General features: G+C 49.0%; 1 protein-coding gene across 1 annotated transcript in view; it reads right to left on the minus strand.

Annotated features, from left to right (window-relative positions):
* LOC138567789 (uncharacterized abhydrolase domain-containing protein DDB_G0269086-like) overlaps window positions 1-27,209 on the minus strand; it is a 110,999-nt gene that overhangs the window by 20,452 nt on the left and 63,338 nt on the right. The window contains exons 3-4 of the mRNA XM_069646281.1: window positions 17,755-18,000; window positions 11,084-11,211 (exon numbers count right to left, since the gene is read on the minus strand). Coding sequence (XP_069502382.1) covers window positions 11,084-11,211; window positions 17,755-18,000 — 374 coding nt within the window. The remainder of the gene's footprint in view (window positions 1-11,083; window positions 11,212-17,754; window positions 18,001-27,209) is intronic.

The raw sequence follows: 27,209 nt of genomic DNA on the forward strand, positions 1-27,209 counted from the left end.
GTGCTCAAGTCACTGGGGGCATGTGCAGTCCTGGCTGTGCTGGAGTCACTGGGGGCCATATGCAGTCCGAACTGTGCTGAAGCAACTGGCGGACATGTGGAGTCCTGGCTTTGCCGAAGTCACAGGGGGCAGTGTGCAGTCCTGACTGTGCTGAAATCACAGGGGGCAGTGTGCAGTCCTGGCTGTGCTGAAGTCACCGGCGACCATGTGCAGTCCTGGCTGTGCTGAAGTCACCGGCGACCATGTGCAGTCCTGGCTGTGCTGAAGCCACTGGCGGACATGTGGAGTTCTGGCTGTGCTGTAGTCACTGGGGGCCGTGGCAGGCCTGGCTGTGATGAAGTCACTGGGGGGCATGTGCAGTCCTGGCTGTGAAGAAGTCACAGGGGGCAGTGTGCAGTCCTGGCTTTGCTGAAGTCACTGGTGACCATGTAGAGTCCTGGCTGTGCTGAAGTCACTGGCGGCCATGTGCAGTCCTGGCTGTGCTGAAGTCACTGGAGGCCATGTGCAGTCCTGGCTGTGCTGAAGTCACTGGAGGCCATGTGCAGGCCTGGCTGTGCTGAAGTCACTGGTGTCACTGGGGGCCATGTGCAGTCCTGGCTGTGCTGAAGTCACTGGGGGCCATGTACAGTCCGAGCTGTGCTGAAGTCACTGGGGGCCATGTGCAGGCCTGGCTGTGCTGAAGCCACTGGCGGCCATGTGCAGTCCTGGCTGTGCTGAAGTCACTGGGGGCCATGTGCAGGCCTGGCTGTGCTGAAGTCACTGGCGGCCATGTGCTGTGCTGAAGTCGCTGGCGGACATGTGGAGTCCTGGCTGTGCTGAAGTCACTGGGGGCTGTGGCAGGCCTGGCTGTGATGAAGTCACTGGCGGGCATGTGCAGTCCTGGCTGTGATGAAGTCACTGGGGGGCAGTGTGCAGTCCTGGCTGTGAAGAAGTCACAGGGGGTAGTGTGAAGTCCTGGCTGTGCTGAAGTCACAGGCGACCATGTGCAGTCCTGACTGTGCTGAAGCCACTGGCGGACATGTAGAATACTGGCTGTGCTGAAGTCACTGGCGCCCATGTGCAGTCCTGGCTGTGCTGATGTCACTGGCCGCCATGTGCAGTCCTGGCTGTGCTGAAGTCACTGGCGGCCATGTGCAGTCCTGGCTGTGCTGAAGTCACTGGAGGCCATGTGCAGGCCTGGCTGTGATGAAGTCAGTGGGGCCATGTGCAGGCCTGGCTGTGCTGAAGTCACTGGAGTCACTGGGGGCCATGTGCAGTCCTGGCTGTGCTGAAGTCACTGGGGGCCATGTACAGTCCGAGCTGTGCTGAAGTCACTGGGGGCCATGTGCAGGCCTGGCTGTGCTGAAGCCACTGGCGGCCATGTGCAGTCCTGGCTGTGGTGAAGTCACTGGGGGCCATGTGCAGGCCTGGCTGTGCTGAAGTCACTGGCGGCCTGCTGAAGTCGCTGGTGGCCATGCGCAGGCCTGGCTGTGCTGAAGTCACTGGCGGCCATGTGCAGTACTGGCTGTGCTGAAGTCGCTGGCGGACACGTGGAGTCCTGGCTTTGCTGAAGTCACTGGGGGCTGTGGCAGGCCTGGCTGTGATGAAGTCACTGGCGGGCATGTGCAGTCCTGGCTGTGCTGAAGTCACAGGGGGCAGTGTGCAGTCCTGGCTGTGCTGAAGTCACAGGGGTCAGTGTGCAGTCCTGGCTGTGCTGAAGCCACTGGCGGACATGTGGAGTTCTGGCTGTGCTGAAGTCACTGGGGGCCGTGGCAGGCCTGGCTGTGATGAAGTCACTGGGGGGCATGTGCAGTCCTGGCTGTGAAGAAGTCACAGGGGGCAGTGTGCAGTCCTGGCTGTGCTGAAGTCACAGGCGACCATGTGCAGTCCTGGCTGTGCTGAAGCCACTGGCGGACATGTAGAGTACTGGCTGTGCTGAAGTCACTGGCGGCCATGTGCAGTCCTGGCTGGGCTGATGTCACTGGCGGCCATGTGCAGTCCTGGCTGGGCTGAAGTCACTGGCGGCCATGTGCAGTCCTGGCTGTGCTGAAGTCACTGGAGGCCATGTGCAGGCCTGGCTGTGATGAAGTCAGTGGGGGCCATGTGCAGGCCTGGCTGTGCTGAAGTCACTGGAGTCACTGGGGGCCATGTGCAGTCCTGGCTGTGCTGAAGTCACTGGGGGCCATGTACACTCCGAGCTGTGCTGAAGTCACTGGGGGCCATGTGCAGGCCTGGCTGCGCTGAAGCCACTGGCGGCCATGTGCAGTCCTGGCTGTGGTGAAGTCACGGGGGGCCATGTGCAGGCCTGGCTGTGCTGAAGTCACTGGCGGCCATGTGCAGTACTGGCTGTGCTGAAGTCGCTGGTGGCCATGCGCAGGCCTGGCTGTGCTGAAGTCACTGGCGGCCATGTGCAGGCCTAGCTGTGCTGAAGTCACTGGAGGCCATGTGCAGTCCTGGCTGTGCTGAAGTCACTGGGGGCCATGTGCAGTCTGGCTGTGCTGAAGTCACTGGGGGCCATGTACAGTCCGGGCTGTGCTGAAGTCACTGGGGGCCATGTGCAGGCCTGGCTGTGCTGAAGCCACTGGCGGCCATGTGCAGTCCTGGCTGTGGTGAAATCACTGGGGGCCATGTGCAGGCCTGGCTGTGCTGAAGTCACTGGCGGCCATGTGCAGTCCTGGCTGTGCTGAAGTCACTGGCGGCCATGTGCAGTCCTGGCTGTGCTGAAGTCACTGGGGGCCATGTGCAGTCCCAGCTGTGCTGAAGTCACTGGCGGCCATGTGCAGTCCTGGCTGTGCTGAAGTCACTGGTGGCCATGTGCAGTCAGAACTGTGCTCAAGTCACTGGGAGGCATGTGCAGGCCTGGCTGTGCTGAAATCACTGGCGGCCATGTGCAGGCCTGGCTGTGCTGAAGTCACTGGGGGCCACGTGCAGTCCGAGCTGTGTTCAAGTCACTGGGGGGCATGTGCAGTCCTGGCTGTGCTGAAGTCGCAGGGTGCAGTGTGCAGTCCTGGCTGTGCTGAAGCCACTGGCGGACATGTGGAGTCCTGGCTGTGCTGAAGTCACTGGGGGCCGTGGCAGGCCTGGCTGTGATGAAGTCACTGGGGGGCATGTGCAGTCCTGACTGTGCTGAAGTCACAGGAGGCAGTGTGCAGTCCTGGCTGGGCTGAAGTCACTGGCGGCCATGTGCAGTCCGAGCTGGGATGAAGTCACTGGCGGCCATGTGCAGTCCTGGCTGTGCTGAAGTCACTGGGGGCCATGTGCAGTCCGAGCTGTGCTGAAGTCAATGGGGGCCATGTGCAGTCCGAACTGTGCTGAAGTCAATGGGGGCCATGTGCAGTCCGAACTGTGCTGAAGTCACTGGGAGGCATGTGCAGTCCTGGCTGTGCTGAAGTCACTGGTGGCCATGTGCAGGCCTGGCTGTGCTGAAGTCACTGGGTCCATGTGCAGTCCGAGCTGTGCTCAAGTCACTGGGGGCATGTGCAGTCCTGGCTGTGTTGAAGTCACAGGGGGCAGTGTGCAGTCCTGGCTGTGCTGAAGCCACTGGGGGGCATGTGCAGTCCTGGCTGTGCTGAAGTCACAGGGGGCAGTGTGCAGTCCTGGCTGTGCTGAAGTCACAGGGGGCAGTGTGCAGTCCTGGCTGTGCTGAAGTCACTGGCGACCATGTGCAGTCCTGGCTGTGCTGAAGCCACTGGCGGACATGTGGAGTTCTGGCTGCGCTGAAGTCACTGGGGGCCGTGGCAGGCCTGGCTGTGATGAAGACACTGGGAGGCATGTGCAGTCCTGGCTGTGCTGAAGTCACAGGGGGCAGTGTGCAGTCCTGGCTGTGCTGAAGTCACTGGCGACCATGTGCAGTCCTGGCTGTGCTGAAGCCACTGGCGGACATGTGGAGTTCTGGCTGCGCTGAAGTCACTGGGGGCCGTGGCAGGCCTGGCTGTGATGAAGACACTGGGGGCCATGTGCAGTCCTGGCTGTGCTGAAGTCACTGGCGGCCATGTGCAGTCCTGGCTGTGATGAAGTCAGTGGGGGCCATGTGCAGGCCTGGCTGTGATGAAGTCAGTGGGGGCCATGTGCAGGCCTGGCTGTGCTGAAGTCACTGGAGTCACCGGGGGTCATGTGCAGTCCTGGCTGTGCTGAAATCACTGGCGGCCATGTGCAGGCCTGGCTGTGCTGAAGTCACTGGGGGCCATGTGCAGTCCGAGCTGTGCTCAAGTCACTGGTGGCCATGTGCAGTCCGAACTGTGCTGAAGTCACAGGGGGCAGTGTGCAGTCCGAACTGTGCTGAAGTCACAGGGGGCAGTGTGCAGTCCTGGCTGTGCTGAAGTCACTGGCAGCCATGTGCAGTCCTGGCTGTGCTGATGTCACTGGCGGCCATGTGCAGTCCTGGCTGTGCTGAAGTCACTGGCGGCCATGTGCAGTCCTGGCTGTGCTGAAGTCACTGGCTGTGATGAAGTCAGTGGGGGCCATGTGCAGGCCCGGCTGTGCTGAAGTCACTGGAGTCACTGGGGGCCATGTGCAGTCCTGGCTGTGCTGAAATCACTGGCGGCCATGTGCAGGCCTGGCTGTGCTGAAGTCACTGGGGGCCATGTGCAGTCCGAGCTGTGCTCAAGTCACGGGTGGCCATGTGCAGTCCGAACTGTGCTGAAGTCACAGGGGGCAGTGTGCAGTCCTGGCTGCGCTGAAGCCACTGGTGGACATGTGGAGTCCTGGCTGTGCTGAAGTCACTGGGGGCCGTGGCAGGCCTGGCTGTGATGAAGTCACTGGGGGGCATGTGCAGTCCTGACTGTGCTGAAGTCACAGGGGGCTGTGTGCAGTCCTGGCTGTGCTGAAGTCACTGGGGGCCATGTGCAGTCCGAGCTGGGCTGAAGTCACTGGCGGCCATGTGCAGTCCTGGCTGTGCTGAAGTCACTGGGGGCCATGTGCAGTCCGAGCTGTGCTGAAGTCACTAGCGGCCATGTGCAGTCCGAGCTGTGCTGACGTCACTGGCGGCCATGTGCAGTCCGAGCTGTGCTGACGTCACTGGCGGCCATGTGCAGTCCGAGCTGTGCTGAAATCACTGGCGGCCATGTGCAGTCCGAGCTGTGCTGAAGTCACTGGCGGCCATGTGCAGTCCTGGCTGTGCTGGAGTCACTGGGGGCCATATGCAGTCCGAACTGTGCTGAAGTCACTGGGAGGCATGTGCAGTCCTGGCTGTGCTGAAGTCACTGGGGGCCATGTGCAGTCCGAGCTGTGCTCAAGTCACTGGGGGCATGTGCAGTCCTGGCTGTGCTGGAGTCACTGGGGGCCATATGCAGTCCGAACTGTGCTGAAGCAACTGGCGGACATGTGGAGTCCTGGCTTTGCCGAAGTCACAGGGGGCAGTGTGCAGTCCTGGCTGTGCTGAAATCACAGGGGGCAGTGTGCAGTCCTGGCTGTGCTGAAGTCACCGGCGACCATGTGCAGTCCTGGCTGTGCTGAAGTCACCGGCGACCATGTGCAGTCCTGGCTGTGCTGAAGCCACTGGCGGACATGTGGAGTTCTGGCTGTGCTGAAGTCACTGGGGGCCGTGGCAGGCCTGGCTGTGATGAAGTCACTGGGGGGCATGTGCAGTCCTGGCTGTGAAGAAGTCACAGGGGGCAGTGTGCAGTCCTGGCTGTGCTGAAGTCACTGGTGACCATGTAGAGTCCTGGCTGTGCTGAAGTCACTGGCGGCCATGTGCAGTCCTGGCTGTGCTGAAGTCACTGGCGGCCATGTGCAGTCCTGGCTGTGCCGATGTCACTGGAGGCCATGTGCAGGCCTGGCTGTGCTGAAGTCACTGGAGTCACTGGGGGCCATGTGCAGTCCCGGCTGTGCTGAAGTCACTGGGGGCCATGTACAGTCCGAGCTGTGCTGAAGCCACTGGGGGCCATGCGCAGTCCCGGCTGTGCTGAAGCCACTGGGGGCCATGCGCAGTCCTGGCTGTGCTGAAGTCACTGGGGGCCATGCGCAGTCCTGGCTGTGCTGAAGTCACTGGGGGCCATGCGCAGTCCTGGCTGTGCTTAAGTCACTGGGGGCCATGCCCAGTCCTGGCTGTGCTGAAGTCACTGGGGGCCATGCGCAGTCCTGGCTGTGCTGAAGTCACTGGCGGCCATGCGCAGTCCTGGCTGTGCTGAAGTCACAGGGGGCCATGCGCAGTCCTGGCTGTGCTGAAGTCACTGGCGGCCATGCGCAGTCCTGGCTGTGCTGAAGTCACTGGGGGCCATGCGCAGTCCTGGCTGTGCTGAAGTCACTGGCGGCCATGCGCAGTCCTGGCTGTGCTGAAGTCACTGGCGGCCATGCGCAGTCCTGGCTGTGCTGAAGCCACTGGGGGCCATGCGCAGTCCTGGCTGTGCTGAAGCCACTGGGGGCCATGCGCAGTCCTGGCTGTGCTGAAGTCACTGGGGGCCATGCGCAGTCCTGGCTGTGCTGAAGTCACTGGCGGCCATGCGCAGTCCTGGCTGTGCTGAAGTCACTGGGGGCGATGCGCAGTCCTGGCTGTGCTGAAGTCACTGGCGGCCATGCGCAGTCCTGGCTGTGCTGAAGTCACTGGCGGCCATGCGCAGTCCTGGCTGTGCTGAAGTCACTGGCGGCCATGCGCAGTCCTGGCTGTGCTGAAGCCACTGGGGGCCATGCGCAGTCCTGGCTGTGCTGAAGTCACTGGGGGCCATGCGCAGTCCTGGCTGTGCTGAAGTCACTGGGGGCGATGCGCAGTCCTGGCTGTGCTGATGTCACTGGCGGCCATGTGCAGTCCTGGCGTCCTGGCTGTTTGTCTTTGAGGTGAGGGATGCAGAGCATGAAGGAGCGCCCTGGGCTTTTGTCTTTGCTCGACTGTTAAATCTGTGAGTTAAAGAGGCAAGCAGCTCGAAAATGAACCTCACTTGGCAAACAGGTCAGGAAAAGTCAAAAGCGCTTGCAAATATGCTGGGGGGCCTTAGATAATGAGAGTAAAAAGCAGCAAAAAGGAAACACAAGCTTTCAGGACGGCAATAAACACCAATGTCCAGCCAGAGGTACTTTCTTTCATTATAAAATAGTTCTTTTTATTCACACGACTAATGTAACCAGGAATAATAAGTAGAACATGAGAAAAGGTATCCCGAGAAAACTGCCTGCCTGAAAGTGCAGCAGAAAACGTAGCAGAGGAAGGCGCAATCCGGATTTGTGGACTTTCTTGGGACCTGTACCATTGAGGAAAGAGTCCGCAGTGTGCAGGGTCTCTGGCATGGGCCTAGCTCTCCACAGGCAGGATCCAGCGCCATGTATGTGAGTGATCGGGGACCCAGGCACCCCGGGGAAGGTTCTATGTTCATTTTTCGACAGTCATTTTATCTTTTTTTTTGTAAACATTATGTTTCTCTAAAAAAAAACATCTACATGTTTCTTTTTGGGGTTTCCACCTCCAATCCGCCCACTCCCCTATTAAATAATCTCTATTCCCGACCCCCAGCCCGTTATATGCCCTTCCCCACACCCCCATGTTTTTCGATGGGGTTTTCAGAGAGAGAGAACATAGCAAAAACCCATCGAAAAAAATGACTGTCTATAAATGAACGTTGTATCCCAGGTAAAAACAATCTCTAACACTGTTAATAACCTTTCAATGCCACTGCCCTAAAATATGGGCAGTGCCCCCCCCCGCCCCAGAGAAATTCATAAGTTGGAGGTGCCAGGTGATATGCGGCAGGCGGTTGAATGATCAGGGTTATGTGAACACCACAATCTAGGGCCTGACATTTAGTGGTGTGGGCAGCTCCTTATTTCTGTATCATACATAGGAGAATAGGCATTAGGCTGGGAGCTGTAGCTAGGCAAAGCTAGGCTCTGCGGCTTCCTTGAACCGCATACAGTACATCTGGTTGAACACTAAAGGGATAGCCGGTGACTCGCGTCAGGTCCAGAGAACCCAACATGTAGTGGACATATACTTCGGTCCAGTGGCGTCACCGGTTCCAAGCCCCAGAACCAGACGATGCTTTGCAATGGCGCGAGGCAAACCAGTGGACAGATCTGCTGGGAAACTCACTGTGCACCAGCTCTTGACTTTGTCGTTGGTTCCAAGGTTTGTGTTAAGGTCCAGCCAGAGGCGTTGCTAGGGGGCGGCCAAGGGGGATATAGCCCCTGATCTTTTGGTTGCAGCCCCTGATAGAAGCTCTGGGGCTACATCCAAAAGGCTAGCTAGCCACGAGTCCAGACAGCTGAGACATTAACGTAGCCCCAGATCTTTCGCAAACCTACCAACACCCCTGGGTCCAGCATTTGGGTTCTACGTGGTTTCAACAACTAGAATTACTTTGTCGTAAGTTACCTTGTGTTCATTTCTATGTTTTTTCTTTTTACTGGAGGTCCCAATACCACCCCTACCCACCCTACACCCCAATGCACTTCTTCATACCACCTACCGTCGTCCATATTTCTATTTACCCCGCGAGGAAAATGAACATGAAATAACATACCGCTCAGTAATCGAAAGTCAATGAAGCGATATATGCAACATGTCTCTTCCTGGTGTGGGAAGCAGCGTATACCACAGCCTAGATGCATACCCAATCTTCACCCTGATCTTGAGGAAGAGGCTGTTGGTCTCTGGTCCATTCCGCGTTGAGGATGTCAGTTCGGAGCTGTCCCAGTCTCCTTTCACATCCGGGTTTCTTCTTGGACTGGCAGCAGGCAGATCTGGTGTCCAACATCCTATACTGGGTGTCTCGGCCACCACTACCAAGGAGGAAATCAGCAACATACCTGTGGCCTTACCATATAAGTCCTTGTGGAGAAGGTCCCAAGGGTCTGTCAAAGGTTAGTCATCAGACCACTTTTGAGACTTACTCTGCAAAGTCTTCTGTAGATTGTATTGTATTGTACTGTATTTGGTTATTTATATAGCGCTCTTTCCTCATTTGTATGGCCTCAATGCGCGATGTGGTTGAAAGACCTCGGTGACCGTCGTCAATGTGCTGGAGAGGGCTAAGAGTTTTAGATTTGGAGATGCATGTATTTTTGCCAGTCTAGGACTTAGGTAGTTGGCTAGGCTCGACTAATCATCCCAAATAGGTCAGGCACATTGGTGGGTGCTGTTGGTGGTTTGCGATAGAGTGCTATTGTTGAAAAGAATGGATGTGCGGCCAGCTCTACTGAATTTCCTTTTGTTGATAGTCGCTGTATGTTAGTGGCAGAGGTGTTGAGGTACGTCTGGTTTTTCAGTGTGGACGGTTATATGAGATGCTAGACTGGATGAGCATAGCCTTAGCTGCATTCTATGGTGCATGGATGCTTGGCCGTGCCTGTGGGCTGTGTCTACGAGGATATGGTGCGAGGTATATGTACCATAGGCTTCAATGTTGTTTGGCTGCAGCGATCGGTGTGGACGGCATAGTCTCATCATTCGTGGTCTCTCTTGGCAGCCCCTCATGTCTGGGTGTTTTTCGCAGTGCTCCATTCTAACACTAATGGAAGGCCTCTGGTACCTAAAGGGGATCAGCCTGCAATGGGGGTCTCAAGCCACAGTTAGAGGGATGAATTGATTCAAGCACACAAATGCTGATCGACCAGGATCGGGCAACATCATTAAACTTTGAGGTCTTGCATGGCGTATTGGCAACACAGGCACGTGGATTCCACGAAAATGGCAATAGCAAACCTTCCCCATAGGCGATCAGAGGCAACAGGCAGACCTGGTCCATAAATACATACATCCACAGCTCTATATATATATGCTCTCCTTGATATAAGGAAAGGTCCAGCTGCCGGGGCATATGGAGTTTTAGGGGTTGTTGATGGGCATCATCCCCTGGGAAAGCCACGACTGTACCCCTCCAACAACTAGAACTACTAACACCATCTCTGTGATCTAGTGAGGCCAGCCCATGGAGGCTACTCGCCTGTGGTGATCAGGGTACTTTGATTAGCCACGATCCATGGAAAAGCATCGGGCATCTGAAGAATGGCCAGTGCCGCCGGGATCTGCCGATCAAAGGCCGAAAGGGACAAGGTTGGTAAAATGACTGATCCAGAATGATAAAAAGCAGGAAAATAGCAGGGTGCTGTCGGCTACTTTGCATCTTAGTACTTTAGTTCTCACAACACACTAGGCAAACAGGGGAGACACTTTGGTAAGCGTATCAGCTTTGCACAGACGTTTTTGATGCAGCTACAAGAGGGAATATTTGGCACCCATTTCACACTGGCCCATCTCAGGTATTTTTGGCCTTTCCTCCTAATTTACCCTAATGTTGAGGCTAGAGGTGGAAGGCTCTTTTCAGACGTTGCCGGCTCTTTATAAACGTGGAACTGAGATGTGCACACATCTGCCGATCCTTAAGGATCTGCAACGGCTCTGAAGAGGGCTAGCCAGGATTGTCTAACAAGTGGTGCTTGAAGCTAATGTAGTTGGGCCCCCTGCAGTGACATTAACATCTGTAAATGCCCCCACAGCGCATTTTGGGTGGGCCTTGCCCGCTCAGGCCCTACCATGTCTATGTCTCTGACTTCAGCAAGCAGAAGAAGAAGGCTGGCAAGAGACCTCTTTATTGTTGGACTCCAAAATGGGGGAACAAACTCCCAGAGGACCTTGGACACCAGAAAGGTACATTGGCAATTCAGTTAGGAATGCACAGTTTTCTTTAGTTTATCCAGGCTTGCAGCCTCACGCCTAGACATTGTGCGCTTTCTTACGAACTGACTGAAGCTGTGGCCCGACCGAATGTGACTGCGAAGATTGGACTTATCTTGATCATTAGTTAATAATGATGCAGAAGTTTCCAAAAAGTTCTTATGCAAATTGTCTATAATCTGAGCCTACTAGGTACAGAAATGCAACCTTGTGTAGCACGACTGCGCATCCTTTCCTCCCCTTCCTTCCTCCGCTCGCTTCCCCTCACCCCTTTTTCACACACCCTCTTTGCTCCTGCACTCTAAAGCAGTTCTGCGTTCAGCACATTATAAAACCTTGGACATAAATTGAATGAACAAAATCAGTATGCTGATCAAGTCAATTTAGGTGTTGTCTTAAGAGGATATCAAAATTATTACTTTTTTTTTTACAATTAGAAAGTAAAAAACAGTAAATATGGCATCATGAACTTTTTATCATTTAAGAGCTTAAGACCCATCTTACTCATCTTGTAACTTCTGGATCTCCCGTGCATGGCAACCGAGCACCCTGGAGCGCTCCTCATCGGCCTGTGTCCTGCACTCAGCTTGGGCAACTTGCACCGCGGCTTCCAGCTGCTTCTGGAACTTCACCTGATACAAAGGGCAGAAATGGTGCTTAAGTCAGTGTAGCAATATCTAGCTGCCTCTGGTGCAATATATGCGATCCATCACTTTGTCTGGGTGTGCTCTCCCATGCAGCCATCTATTGAACCATGCTGCCATCTAGTGTTGAAAGTGTGTACCTACAACCATTTCCTACAGACATCATATTTGTTTATGTATGGATGATATTGAACATCTATGTGTTTTATTGGAAACATGGAGGTGTCCAGTGTAAGGATGATCCCATTGTTGGTTTTCGGGTGGTCAGTTGAGAGAAGGGATTCTAATTCAATTTAATTCCACTTCTGTTAGGCATTCTGTGAGGGATTGGTTTCAGATTCTTTTCTCATAGTGAAGTGCATTTCTCTTATCCATATATTTCTGGAAGATTGTTTTTTGGGAAGAGGAGGGTTTGGCAGGTATATTATGAAGACTTACGAACAGTCAACAAATCCTTGAGGGACCTGGTACCATTCCCTTTTGTATTGGTATTGTGAAAACCTGCTTCATTGTGTTCCCCGCGAAAAACCAAAATGTCAAAAAATAGAACAGTGAATACCATCAATGGGAAACAATTGAATCGCAAATGGGAAAATGATTATCTATTGCATTATAAATTTAATACAAATGAAAATGTATAATCAGATCGAAAAATACTAACATGTATATGTTTTTTACACACCTAACCCCTCTCTGTCCACATTCAAATATTCTGAAAATGTTTAATTCAATGTTATTTTGAGACCTTAACACAAAATAAAACCAAGCTGTGCCAACACTAGAAGGCCTAGCGTTGCTGCCTGTCTTCTCAGTAATTTTGGGCTTTAAGGCATGCATATAATCACCGAAAGACTGTGGCTGGGAACGCTAAATCTAAATTGTATGCCTCCAAAATTAATGCTGCCACAATGTAATCTAAAATTCAATTGGATGTGGCACAGCATTGTGTTAATCTTATTTCTTCACCTCCCTTTGCTTCATAAATTGAAAGTGCTGTCAAATTAACCACATTTGTCATTGAAAAATTAACCTTATTCGACAATAGATTTTTCATCCGGGCTCTAGTGAAGATGTTTCTTGGAGTCTGTCCTCTCTGGAACCCAATTCTTATGCTGACAATCTTCTCTCGCTGTTTTTAAAAACTCTTTCTTCTGAGGCTTTCGATCTATCTCTTCAATGTTGAATTGAAGTATTTATTATGAAGTGGACTAAGCAGAGTTAAATGCATCTGGGCGCAGTTGAAACAAAAGCACCCCAGTATGTCAACGAGACTCATTGATGCAGTCTCAACCAATCATAGATAGATTATTTAAAGAGGCAAGTTTTGAGAGAATTACAAAATGTAATGAGTGTTTCCTTCTTCCCAAGCTCCCTGGGAAGACTATTCCACAGTTTGGGGCCATTTACGATTAAATTGATCACTAGGCCAGAGTATGTTCCCTAAGATTTTGACGTTATGCTGGATTAATCCACTCCTAAAGAGACCCTCTTTGGCCTCTTCTATCCTAGGTAATTTTCTTCCCATCCCAGTTTACATCAAACCTTACAGATTTTGGGTGACATCTTCTGGACAGCTGATGATGGGGATACATCTGTTGGTGCTTCTCAACCTCCCACTGGCTTTCGACACGGTGGACCATGAGACACGCCCTTTGATTCTATCACAGAGCATGGTCCTTCGAGGTTCTATTCTCAATTGGTGTTGCTGTTTTTAATCTGGCAGATTGCAATCTGCCCAGATGTGTCTTTATTGGTCTCCTCCATTGCCTATGTGTTGCAGAGTGCCCTAGGGGTTCATCCCGTCCCCATTCTATTCAATCTTGATATTGAGCTTCTGGGGAATCTCATAGCTGAGTGAGGGGTTTACCTACATTCGTTTGCTGATGAAACACAACTTTTCCTTGGTGTGTCTTCAGAAGAAGATGCTGCCCCTCTGAGCAATTGCTTAAAACGGATAGAATATTGGAGGGGATCCGGCAATTTCTCCAAAATGGACTTTCTTCTCTGCTGCCCAGGCAGATGTGCTGACCGGTGTCAGTCCCCGCTAAACACCTTAAGCAAAGATGGGTATTCGCTCTTTATTTACCTCATCTATGCGGTCACTATTTTTTTGGGTTAGAAAGTAAATTCTCCTTGATCACTCCTCATAAAAAGAAATACTTAAGTGAAAAATGTATCAAAACTCCCTTCTACATCAGATGAAACCTTTTATTCCCTTTAATGTATTTTAGTCGGTAGTGCAAGGCTTAGGTTTGATCTAATACTAATGGGGGAAATGCCCTTCTGATGGTGGTTTCCTAAATTTACACTTAGATCCCTGTGCTCTACATTCAATACAGCTGCCCACCTGTTCACGGTGTGGGAGATGTCAACCCATGCCAATGCGCCACACTACATCTCTTTGCCAATGGGGGAAAGAATCTGCCAAAAATGGAGGCGCTAACCCCTGTGCACGCCAAATCTGCAAAACTGAGCATGGTTCATAAACCACAAAAGAGCTGCACACCCTGCCACTCACAGGCAAAGTTGATGTCAAAGCAAGAAGTCCCTGTGAGAGAATGCCAGTGGGTATTGTTACCAGTTATATGAACCAAGGCCACAGAAGTGGGTCAAAATCCGAAAATGCCTTAAAATCCAGTTTTCTTAATTAATGGCAACCTTCAAAGTGCTGTTTTGGCGCTAAATTCAGTCATTTTCCCAGTGAATTATTGAAATGAAAAGTTGCTGAAATCACAGATTCTACAGAGGGCTCAGAAAAATCCAGGCCTCACTGACTGACGGCTGCATCAGAAAATTAGCTGTCAACCCAGTTTAAAAGTGTTCCTGTTTCCTGATTAAAATGGCAAAATCTGCCTATTTAAAGCATGTTTGTGAAGGGCTATTTTTTTTAAAATGTCCAAATCCCTTATAAACTGTGCTTATATTTTATATGTGTGAAATGAAGACTTTAATTTAAAGTACCCCAGTCTGGAGCTAATCAACTATTTAATTCTCATCTGACAGCCCAACCTGGGAAAGAGTCACACTTCAGGTTGACAACCCCTTGCTACAGGAAGGCTAATGGCTGCTTAATGGTTCCTGCATAATGAAAACAAAGAGAGCATCAGACATTTGTCTCTAGCTAAGCCAAGAACAATGGCAAGCTACCCAACTGATCTCTGCAGGGGAGCTTCCCTCTTCAGGAAGGGGACACACCTCCCTGATCAAAGGACTGTGGCAGCTGCTGCCTGGGAAGAGGAGGTTACAAAGGAGAACTTTGATGTTAAATCCTTATTTGTGATTAAAGTTTAAAACTCTAACTGTGCAACTGAAAGAAGGATAAATCTGAAAAGTGGTAGACATTAACCTAATTTCGAGTTTTTGATTTGAAGACATTGATGAAACCTGTACCATTTAAGGAACCAAAGTTATGAAACAATTCTCATTGTAGCAGAACTATTAATGTTGCAAACCTAAGATTTTATGTACATGATCCACTGATGAGCGCCCAGAGATGTACCAAATTAGAAATCATTAATCAAAACTGTTATGGTTAAAATTGATAAAAATCCGTAGAAAGAGAAAGACAGCTCGCAGAAAGATGGGGGTTGAATGCACATATAGACATTCAAATATGAAATGTATGTGTCCAATATTATTAGGGTAAATAATTGTAGAAATGTACATGTGTGCAAAAGTTATGTTTGGTAAAAATCAATGTGGGAGTTCCTAAATCCCATCGCAAAGATGACAGCTCTGTTCTGACTGCCAACCAAAACAAAGCACATGCCTGCAGCCACTCACAGACGTGGGGGCATGTTTTGAAATTCCTCCCACACCATAAACTTGGGGATGGCATTTGATAGTATAAATATAGGAACTTCAGAACACATAGGACACAGTGCTTCCAGAACCCATCCAAATTTCCACGCAGCTCCTTGTTCCAGAACTCTTCATCTTGTAGCTGACTCCAGACTTCTTTGAAGATTCAGATTTCCTTGCAGAATCTAGACTTTAGCATTGCTAAACTCTTTCTAGCTATACCCAATTTCAAACATCCAAAACTTGAAAGAACAAATCTGATTCAGCTTGGCTTGCTACCATTAAGGCTTGCCCACTGAAACTTGCATCCTGTAATCTGCCGTGTCCAGTGGCCAGAAGGGCCCATCCAAATTCAGTCTGAGGCGCAGTCCAAAATTGACCAGAACCGCGCCGCTGTTCCAATCCCTCCAGAGGTGCCCTGCTGCCGGTAGACCTGATCCAATCCAATGACCAGAGCTGATGGTCCAATTTAATTACAAAGGACTAAGTATTAATAGGAAGAACAGTGACCCATAGTATATCTGCATTGTATTATCCCATCTCAAACCCATCCCATCTTTAATTGTTAGAACCTTCTTGCGCTCATTTTTCTCATCTGTGTTACAAAGCCATAACTCCTTAGTGATTTTGAGTAACTAAAGTAAATCCCAGAATGGAATCGAGTATCCACCACGTGAATGGTTGTGCTGGCCACATAGCTGTGAAGATTCATGTGTGGCCTCCTCTTTTTCATAGTCATTAATATAGTGTAATAAAACGTATCTGTCATTTTTAAAACCGAAGTCCTGTTCCATTTTTGTGCCTATTTTGCAAAAATACCTCTCATTAAAACCTCTATAACTTCTTCGTTTTTTGCCAATATCGCATAGTTAATGTTTGCTGCAAATTTGAAGTTCTCAAAAGTTTACACGTGTTTTTTCCCCATTTCAAAGTGCTTCTTCCATCCCACCCTGATCTAAAGTGTGTACTGTTGTTTATATTATAGCTCATGTGTGTTAGGACTTGTTTAGTGTTGCTTTCCTTAGAATTTTTCTCAAATTTTCGCAACCTTTTGCATTATTTTACAAAGTGATTATCACCCGTCAGTTTAGTGTAACTTTACAAAAATGGTTTTCTCTCTTGTTTGGGGTGGGAAGATTGCATTTAAGCTCTAGATATTGTTTTTCATTCCTGAATAACTACAGATTGCTTACATCTGTGTAGGATCGCTCATCTGTATTTAAAAAAAGAACTTTGCAGGGGGAATATTAACCTAAACGCAGTCTGTGAACAAAACAAAACTGTTGTTTTTCCTATGTTTTCTACTCTGCATCATTATAAGTGAATTCTATTGCTTTGCTCATTTTAAGGCATCTGGCTGTTTATTTTCGAATTAGACTTTCGCCTGTAATCTGCATTTCCGAAGTCAAGGTGTAGTCAATCTGAACAGAATTTCAAAGCTCTTGCCTTCATCTTGGCTTCAGAGGGCTTTGACCTAGTTGAATGACGTAGTCATCAGTGTTGGAACAGCACTGAGGTTTAGGAGGACAATCGCCACCTTACCATACAGCCAGCAAGAGGCCACCCTGAACCAAGTCCAGCGTGGTGCCAATGCCCCTGGACCGGTCTTCGGTGAGTCCCTCCTCGAGTTAAATAGGTCTGCCACTGCGCCCAGATACAGGTCTCTTTTGTTGTCCTTGGTTAGAGGCATGAGCGATATAAATAACTAATACATATCCAAGACCAAATTCTGATCCCACACTGCCGGTAGATCTATAGAAGGAGGGTTCCTAATTTTCAAGGATTATTTTCTAGAAATGTATTGACTTTATTTGAATTAGTGTTGTCAAACAATGAAATCTCTTTATAGCGCAGGGAGGCTGGAAGGGAATGGCCGATAGGCTTATGGACACTTTCTAGGTCAAGAGGAGAGAGTGGAGGCACGGAGACAAAAGACAGGAAGGTAAATATCACAAACAGTAAGTTGAATGGGAGTTTGAAGGACCTCTGAGGGTGAGTGAGGGCGTGCTTTGAGGAATTGGTGACCGGTTTATTACGCCAACCTGGCTGTAACTTTCCATTGGGTGCCACGCCAGTCTCCCAGATCACCATGTGTTTGCAGAGAACCCTCCCACCAAGCACTGGAGTGCAGCTTGTGAACAATGAGATTGAAGACCCAACTCCCTGAAGGTTGCATGCAGACACAACCCCTTCCATCTCACTCATGGGCAACCCATTGAAAGGCCAGAAACAACAACAACCCTTCAACCATGCAATGAGCTGGAAGCCGGTCACCGACAGACCCTCAACCAAAGTGTTGGTTTGTTCTAGTGAAGGCGTCTTTTGCTTGTATTCTGGCCACCATTTTACAACTAGGTTTTAGTGTGTTGTAAATGCCTATATAAAGTTTAAAATGTACTGTCTGCATGTCTAAATTTCATATTGGATTGGGTTAACCAAAGAATGTGCAAACTAAGTCAGACATGCTGGTGAATTTAGAGATAAGTGTGTATCGGTATATAATTGTACAAAATGCACACTGCAGTGACGGGCCAAGGAGAGGAAGGACAGGCCGCCAACCAACTAGGTCTATTCAGCCTCTTCATTTCCCTGCTTACTCAAAGATTGCAGACTAGGGTAGTCCCTAAATGTACTCCTGCTTTTCAGTGCCCTTCTACAGCCTGACTGAAATTATATATTAATTTGCTCATCACATGCAACGTCACCTGAAAAAATCAAATAGGACCTTACCTTTGCTGCAGCAAGAGCGCTCTCAATTTTCCAGCTACATTCCTGTTCTACCTCACGGCGCACTTGGTTCCGGAGCTCTGTGCAGGCCGCCTTGACTGCTTCCTGCTTCTGTGCTTCAAACCCCATCCTCTGGGTCTTCAGGGCCTCCGCCTGCTCCCGCTCTAGCTTTCTCCGGAACTGCCCCAGCCGCTCCACCTCGAGGTGATCCCGGTTCCTCGCCACCTCCTCCAGCATCTTGGTGAAGGACTAGAAGGGAAGGATGGAGAACAGCGAACAACGTCACCAGACAGCACCGCTACCAAGACAAACAGTGAATGTTAATTAAAAGGCTGGGACATTCAAGTATTAACAGGTCCTGATAGGGCGGTCGCCCATCAGCATGGAAGAGAATAAGACACATGGTAGCTCCATGTGGGGTAGATGTTCTGCCTGACCAAGCACAGCCTCCTCCACACCTCACACCTCACTCATCCCAGTAGAGTGGTGTAGCCATGCCCGGGTCCATGAAAGGCAGCTTATCTTGAATTGTGTCACAAGCTAGAGTACACAATAGAGCTATAAAGTCCTTCTCGCTACCTGATCGCTCTCACAGGATGAAACTGGTAGAATCTGGTCTCTGGTCCTTTAGGTTTCGGCCGGGTGATGTGGGCAGATGATATGACAGACTGTGGAACAACAAAATTCACCTCCTTCTTTCTAGGTGAACAAACACTAGAGCATGGACATATGTCAAGAACATAAGAAAGTTCAGGTCTTCTGCCCTCCTCTCCTGAGAACCCATTCCTGCTGATCACATTGGGCTCAATTTCATGGAGATCTCCCACAGGACCTGCCTTCCCTTTTCTGATTGGTCCAGTGCTCGTCTTTCCAAACATCTGCCCTTGAAATAAGAAATAGGGTGTGGTTGGAGGGAATTTGGCACCACTCTTTTGCAGGTAATCTTTACCCCTTCTTCGTCGTGGGACGCAGCATGCTTTATGTAGATGGCACCTTGTGAGACTCAGACCCGGTTTCAGGACTCCGGATCCCCTGCCAGTGAACCCAACATAATAGTACAGGCTTGAGCATCAGGACACCAGAGTGTCGAGAAGCGTGTGATTCCTGTGAGGTTACGGGCCAGGGATCGGGAAAGCCAGTTCACTGCCATAGGGATCCCTTTTACAAACTGCAGATTCTGAAAAGCCGTCTAAAATAAAATAATGGGTTGGGCCTCTGAAGAAGGTGTGGAAACCCAATGGGTAGGAGCGGTTGCAAGACAGGAGAAATCCCTTTAGTGGGTGTCAGTGCGGGTGGCCAGATGGCATGGAAGGCTGCCCTTGTGCCATGATGGGGAACCCTATGAGCAAAAGCGAGCCTATAGACTCGTTTGGCAGGTGCCTCTAGAGGTGGCCATGATGCAAGATGAGGATCCCTTCAAGAGCGGGGAATATGAAGAAATGGATGTGCAGGTGGTTATGGGGCAAGGCAGGGAGGCCCGTTGGATGGGAGATGTGGGCTACAGGCAGTTTTTCTGCCTCACCCCTGACCTGCAAACAGTATGGGAATAGGTGAATACTCGAAATAAACACAGCCCTCTCCAGAGCAGGGTGTAGCCCAGGCCTTTATTGGGCATTTCACCATTCTTATGGAACATATTGTAAGTCCTTATGGGGCACAGGAACCCTCGCACTGACCACATTGAGTCTATCCAAGGGGGTGGCTAATCCGCCACTTAGTGAACACATACCATGTCTCCATGAGGGGAATGACTCCTCTCTCCGACCACATTCAAAGTCCCTATGGGGCATGGGATCCCTCTCACTGACCACATTGAGTCTCTCCAAGGGGGTGCCTGAACCCCCCCTTACTGAACACATACCATGTCCCCATAGGGGGGAATGGTTCCTCTATCTGACCACATTCCAAGTCCCTATGGGTACAGGACTCCTCTACTCTGACCACATTAAGTCTCTCCAAGGGGATGCCCGATCCCCCTTACTGGACACATAACATGTCTCCATGGGAGGGGCAATGACTCCTCTCTCTGACCATACTTCAAGACGCTATGGGTACAGGACTTCTGTTCTCTGGCCACATTGAGTCTGTCTCTCCAAGGGGGTGGCTGACCCCCCCTTACTGGACACATAAAATGTCTCCATGGGAGGGGGGGTGGCTCCTCTCTCTGGCCACATTCCAGGTCCCTATGGGTACAGAACCTCTCTCTCTCTCAAAACATTGTAATCCCCTTTTATGGAGGTCTCCCCATGATCTGATCTCTCCAGACCTGATCTTCATATAGAGCTTTTTGGGGTTAAGGGGTAGGGAGATGGCATGTGCGCCTTTCACCCAAACCAACCAGACTCACATGATACTGTCCTGGGCAAGCAAGACCCTATGGGCAGCTGATCACCCTCGCTGAAATAGTGCACCCCCCAATGAGCAGATCATCCTTCTCACTGATCACTTTACACTCCTACATCACACACACCAGGTGATCCCAAGTCCCTTCGGTGCAAGTGACCCCTCTCCATGAACATCTTACTAGTCCCAATGGGGCAGATGATGCCTCTCACTAACCACATTATAAGGCCCTGTGGGGGAGGCCTTCCATGTAACCTGAACAAAGCTTTCTGCAGACCTGAACTCAACATAGAGCCTTTGGGGGTGGGTGTAGAAGGATGGGCAGGTGAACCTTTCACTCCAGCCAACCCACCTCACACCATACTGTCCCAGCGAAAACCAAAATCAGTAGGAACTCTACGGCATGGATAATTAGCTCCTAAAAGTAGTAGGAGAAATAGAAGATTGCACATAAACATGAATGAGATTAATGAAGTTATACATCCAATGCTGTGTCCTGAAATGCCAGCTTTGCTCCAACCAATCAAGCCCCCGCGCTCTCTAAATTTCACACACTGACGCAATGTGCAACCTCGGACGTGTTGCTCAAGTCAATGGGATGGAGTGCGTTGCTTCTGGAACCAAGTGGTGCTATGCACGTGCATGTAGGGCCAGAGTTCCAAAGACCTCCCAGGCTAGGTTTGTACTATAACAATACCCTAAATGAAATCAAATAAACATCTCCATTACTTCTACGGTCCATCGGAGGTCTGCCACCTTTGGCTCCATGAATCCTTTGCAGGACAGTCAATGGAGAGCGATCATGGGAATCGTAGTTTCTAAACATCTGGAGAGTCACAGGTTGCAGACCCCAGGTTTCTACTCCCCGTTTGCTGTATTTTGTGCAGTTTTAGCTGGCGTTTGAGATCAGTAAACCCTTTTTATGGACATGACCTTGCACCACTTTTCTTCTTTTAACCTTACACATACATTTACTAGAGTCTGTACATTACACGTACGTAGTTTGCACCAGATGTTTTTGAACAAGAACAAGAAGAACAAGAAGTCAACAAAAGAAAAATCATGGCACCACCACTACCCACTAGAGCAAAAAAAAACATAACCCCTGACAACCTCCTACCACTACTACTGCCAACCCTCAATGCTCTCCCCGATAATCTAAAACCAGAACGCCTAGTAGAAAACTATAACAATACCATAAAAAAAGGACTAGACATCATTGCCCCTCTAAAACTGCAAAAAAGCAAACAGCAAGCCCACCTGAACACCTGGTTCACCCCACATCTGAAAGAACTTAGACTGCACAAAAGAAAACTTGAAAGCCAATGGCGCAACTCCCCTACAGAAGAGAACAAATCACAACTCAAACTTTATGCAAACAACTACAAAAAAGAAATTCTACTCACCAAAAAGAAACTATTCAATGAAAGAATCGAAAAATCGAGCTCCAACACCAGAGAACTATTTGCTATACTAAGGGAACTAGAATCCCCTATACCCCCACCAGACAATATAATTAAAGATAAAGTATGGTGCACCAGCGTCCAAAACGCCCTAACTAATAAAATCAAAACTCTCCAAACCAAAATCGCTCTGAAAAAAGACTCTCTCACCACCAATGAAGCATCTCCCAGCAACCACGACAAAACAGCCAACCGTCCAGGCCAGAATCTCTTCAGATTTACCAAAATATCTATCCCAGAAACAGAAAAAGTTATAGCCTCACTTAAACCATCTAACTGCAAAGGCGACAACTGCCCTCCCCAGATAATCAAGGATGCTGCTAGGGATCTAGCCCCCTTTATAACCAAGCTGATCAACGCATCCTTCTCCTCCAACACCATACCAAGTAACCTCAAAGAATCTTGGGTCCTGCCTCTCCTCAAGAAGCAAACCCTAGACCCCGCTATTCCCACCAATTACAGGCCCATCACCACGGTGCCATTCCTGTTAAAGATAATAGATAGAGTAGCATACCTGCAGATTCAGCAATATCTTGAAACTCACAAACTACTAGGCACCCACCAATCAGGCTTCAGACCGAAGCACGGCACCGAAACAGCCTTAATCGATCTTAAAACCCAGATCAATGAGATTAACGACAAAGGGAACACTGCCATGTTACTACTCCTCGATCTGTCGGCAGCATTTGACCTGGTAGATCACGCAGTCCTGTGCGAACACCTGGCCTCAGCAGCCCACTTCTCGAAAGAGGCCATAGCCTGGATCCAATCATTCTTGGACAACCGAACTATGAGGGTCTTCTCCACCCTAGCCTCAGCAGACTCCATTAAAATAACCTGTGGGGTGCCCCAAGGCTCCTGCGTCTCTCCCACCCTCTACAACATCTTTACCAAGCCCCTATTTGACAAGTTGGACAGACTGGGTGTCTCATATACCAATTATGCAGATGACACCCAGATCCTCATACCCCTTTCAGGCAACTACGCTTCAGATACGGCCTTGGTAAACAAAATATATCTCATCATTCAGGCATGGATGGCCACACACGGTCTATGTCTAAATGATGAGAAAACCGAAATCCTGCTCCTCGGATCCAATACCAATCTCAAAAAACTCAGTTCCAACTATAAGGCCTTCAACATTGATGGCAACACCATCACAGTGGCCAAAACAGTGAAAACACTAGGCTTTCACCTTGATGCAACCATGTCACTAAAAAAACAAGTTAACTCACTAGCATCCTCCACCGCCTACACATGCAAGCTAATTAGGGCAAGTAGAGCCTTCCTCACCCAAGCTAGCTGCATCATCATAGCCAACGCCCTAATACTATCCAGACTGGACTATTGCAACGCCATGTACCTAGGAGCCAACAAATGCATAACCAACAAACTACAGACACTACAAAACAACGCTCTCAGAACAGCCCTCAACCTACCCTCCAAGGAACACATCTCCAACAAAAGGAGAGAACACAAATGGCTTAAAATCCACGACCGCATCTCCCTCAAAACGGCATCACTCACCTACAAATGTTTAAACAACGCAGCCCCCCCCTATCTCGCATCCAGAATAAAGAAAAAAACGTCCACCCGCCCCACCAGATCGATTAATTCCTACTGCCTGCAGGTACCCAATTTCAGACAAAAGAAAACCGGCGGCAGCAGCTTCCCTGTCTTGGCAGCCCAACACTGGAACGCCCTCCCACTCTACATTAGGACAGACCAATCCTACTATAGCTTCAGGCGAAACACCCTCACTTGGCTGCGGGCCAATGATCCTCACGACTAACCCTGCCATCTAATCTGATCATGCCAGTGCTATAACCTGACTACCATGCACAGCCTTAAATATGTAAATATGTAAATGCAACCGAACTGCCCCCATGCACAGCACTAATTATGTAAATTTGTAAGCTTTCGCTCAATTATATGTATATATGCACATCCCACACAATGTAACTGTAAATGTAATGCTCTTTTTCTCATGCCTATCTTATTCTGTAACCAAGTTTTTATGTAATCCTATCTTCCTGACCTCTGTTGCGCCCTGTTACCTCTGGGTTTTGCGCGCTATACTAAATAAATAAACAAACAAACAAACAAACAAACAAACAAACAAACAAAATGACAGCTGCCAGAAGATGAGCTTTTAAGAGACAAACCGTTCTGTGAATCTGATGTCTCTTTATGTACTTTAAGTTGTTAATGCGTACATTACATTAATACAGTACTTCTATATTAGAATGATTATGGGCCACATTCTAAGTTTGCCGGTCTGGAAACAACAGTGCCGGTAAACAACAGTTCCCGGACCGGCCAACTATGGGTTTGCCTGCCGGAGCCGCTGTGCCCGACAGGTTTGAACATCTCGGGCGCAGCGTTCACGGCAGGCAAAGCCGTCACGGTGCTCGTGCTTCCGTGTCCCCACTCCCATAGAGTCTTATGGGACTCTATGGGAATGGGGACTTACAATTTGCCGACGTCTGACTTTCCGGGCCACCGGGGTTGTAATCCCCTGGTGGCACCGGGAAGTCAGGTACCGGTAAATATTTACGGGGGCTGCTGAAACCCACCGGTATCACCGGCACAGTTACCACCGGATCCCGTAACGAGGCCCTATATAGTCTTTAACGTAAAGTTTTCATTTCTCTGAGTTGATTCATTTTTTTCTATCTTTTGGAGAAAGCTTGATTGTAATTTTCTTTCAAGATCAAATCAATATTATTTAGATCCGTTGTCACAGGGCCCCTAAAAGGAGCGGGGCCCATAGGCCGGTGCCTACTTGGTCACCCGGGACCGCATAAATAGCAATTTAATAGATCATTCAAAAACAATGATTAATATTCCTTCTCTTAAATAAATGTCCTTCTCTTAAATACATTTCACATAATCTCCACATAAATACATACATACAATATAATCTTCATAATATCAAAATAAGACCTACAATTTTATTGATTGCTTGATTAAATAAATTCAAACAAAATTGTGTATCTAAATCCTTGGATAAAGGTTTTGCCCAGTAAGGGATATACTCCTCCTACCCCGAGGTAAAATGTACAAGTGCATTAATAATAGATTTGTACCTGCCCACCTCTCATAAACTCTACAACAAGTCAACTTGATTCAATAATATGCCAGAAGCAAATCACTTTAACCAGCTCCATATTCATTTTGCCAGAAACAAATCACTTTAACCAGCTCCATATTCATTTTGCCAAAAACAAATCACTTTAAGCAGCTCCATATTCATTTTGCCAGAAACAAATCACTTTAAGCAGCTCCATATTCATTTTGCCAAAAACAAATCACTTTAAGCAGCTCCATATTCATTTTGCCAGAAACAAATCACTTTAACCAACTCCATATACATTTTTTAGATCAGGAACCATCAGACTTTAATCTACCCACATAGGTTCACATTTCAAGAGGTACACGTGTTAGTTTAGAATACACAGAGACTGCCGGAACTGGCTAATGAAAAAATCATTATTCGTTTCGTACCACTATCACAAGTTAGGGGTAGAGTGAAAAGGCATGAATATTTTTCAAAATAATAACTAAATCAAGAACAGCTTTCTAAACAAGAGCCTTCCGAAGTGGGCCCCATGAGGCCGATGGTCTCCTATCCCTATACCTGATGGGCAGGTTAACTAAGAGGAGGCCACAAGAGTTCTGCGCCGCAGAGCGGGGATCCTTTCACGAAAATGGAAGCCTTTTATACCTAATGACCTTTGCACCTCCTAACCTACCTGTCCTTGTATCTCCCAAAAGTCTGCAGGGGAGTCACTCTATTGGACTGCCGGAGCAAAGATGTGAAGGAGTTTGTGGAGAGTTTTCCATGGAAGAGCGGGAAAAGAAGCTTGGCAAGTTGGGAGGCTCTGCCGATGGAAGCTCTGCTGATGGATATGTGTCACTCACTGGTTTGCCTGAATATCACGATCCAAGCTTCTAGGTGGAGAAGTGCCTTGCATGGTGGCCCACCAAGCTAAGGCAGTCTATTAGGGTTGAGTTGACGCTCTGCACTGCCGAGGGCATAGCCCTCTGCATTTCCTCCTTTCCCATTTGTTAGCAAGGAACCTCAATTTGCAACAGTAATGGCATCCATCTGCCTCAATTGATAACCTGCAGAGAAGCATCTGATCGCAGGCACTGCCCCGTAGAGTGGACGGACGAGCATAGGCGGTCTTCTAGTGTTGAGTGGTACACCAAGCCCACAGCTAATACTGCCCTAAGACATTACTCTAAGTGGCAGTGCCTCATCCTTCTCCAAAGCTTTCCAGTTGGGCAGTTCTTAAAGCTGTGCAGTTGACCATGAGATAAATGTCCAAACAATTCTCCAAAGAATTCTCGAAAAGAGTTGATCCCAAGTGATCAATTAACATAGCTATACAAAGGGCACATAATCCACTTTGAGACTGCCTCTTGGCACCACAGGTGTGTCTGTGCAGCAAGGTTTTTGCAATCTGATAAAATCCAGAATTAGATTAAAAAAAAACATTGATGTTTAGGCAATTCTGGCAGACTTGTGTGACACTAAAGAACTCTTGACTTTCAAGAGAGGAGCTAACTGGCATATGCCAAACATCAGAATGCATATACTCTATACTGAGCTATCAGATTGCACATGCCCTGTACTGAGCTATCTATCGCTATGTCCCCCGGGCCTGGCTCCATACAGAGGACTTCATTGTCATGGTAACTAAGTCGCATACCTCCATACCCAACATTGTTCCACAGAATGTACTATCTGAAAACAAATGATCAAACTGCGTACTAAGTGTAATACCACCAACGTTGCATGGGGTGGTACCCAAAAGAACCACCCAAGGTGCCCCTATTACCTGCCCGAGACTATTACTCCTTGTTCTTTGCTCTCTTTGTGCCAATGCCCCTCACCAGCAAGGAAGCAATAAAGGCGGGGACAACTTTGCCAGATGCTGGCGCTTGTAGCACCATCGCCAACAGCTTTACGGTGCAGGAGTGCCCTCCTACCAATCCCAGTGTTAGAAGAACCAGCAACAAGACCTCACATAAGATCTCACTGGCTGGCAAGGCCGGGCATCTAGCCCCCAGACGGAAAGGTGAACAGTGGGGCCGAGGGTAAAGCCTGCTTGCATCCTCTGACCTTTGTAGCTTTGCCCATGTCATGACTGACACTACCACATCCCTTCACACCTCTCTAAGGGCAGCCCAGCAGTGGTTCTCTCTCTTGCCGGCTTGCATATACCTTGCAAGGCCCCATTTAAATCTTTCAGACTGGACCATGTAGGGGTAACTTCTGAAAATGTGCAGGGCTCTTTGTGAATGACCCACAAATCACAAACAAAGAGTGGAACAGATAAGAAATTCCAGAGGTGAATTCTTACGCTGTTCTATTTTTCCACAAGCTTCATTCTTCTTATGCACTATGAAGTAATCTGAAGGTTATGCAAGCTTGCAAATAAATGACTTTCTTAGACTAACTAAGGTATCATCCTGTTGTCTTTTTTAGATCAAAGCTGGATATTATGTGCATATATCCAGGGTGCACATTTTGCACTCGCCACTAGCCATTGGTTAGTGATATTTGACTCTTGGCGAGTAAGAAATGGTGTGCTGTGGGTATGTATAGAATTGAAGTGGCAAGTGACTTTTTGATGGCTGGCT

This window comes from Ambystoma mexicanum, chromosome 1p, assembly GCF_040938575.1.
Source record: "Ambystoma mexicanum isolate Mex_15411 chromosome 1p, UKY_AmexF1_1, whole genome shotgun sequence".
Lineage (NCBI taxonomy): Eukaryota > Metazoa > Chordata > Amphibia > Caudata > Ambystomatidae > Ambystoma > Ambystoma mexicanum.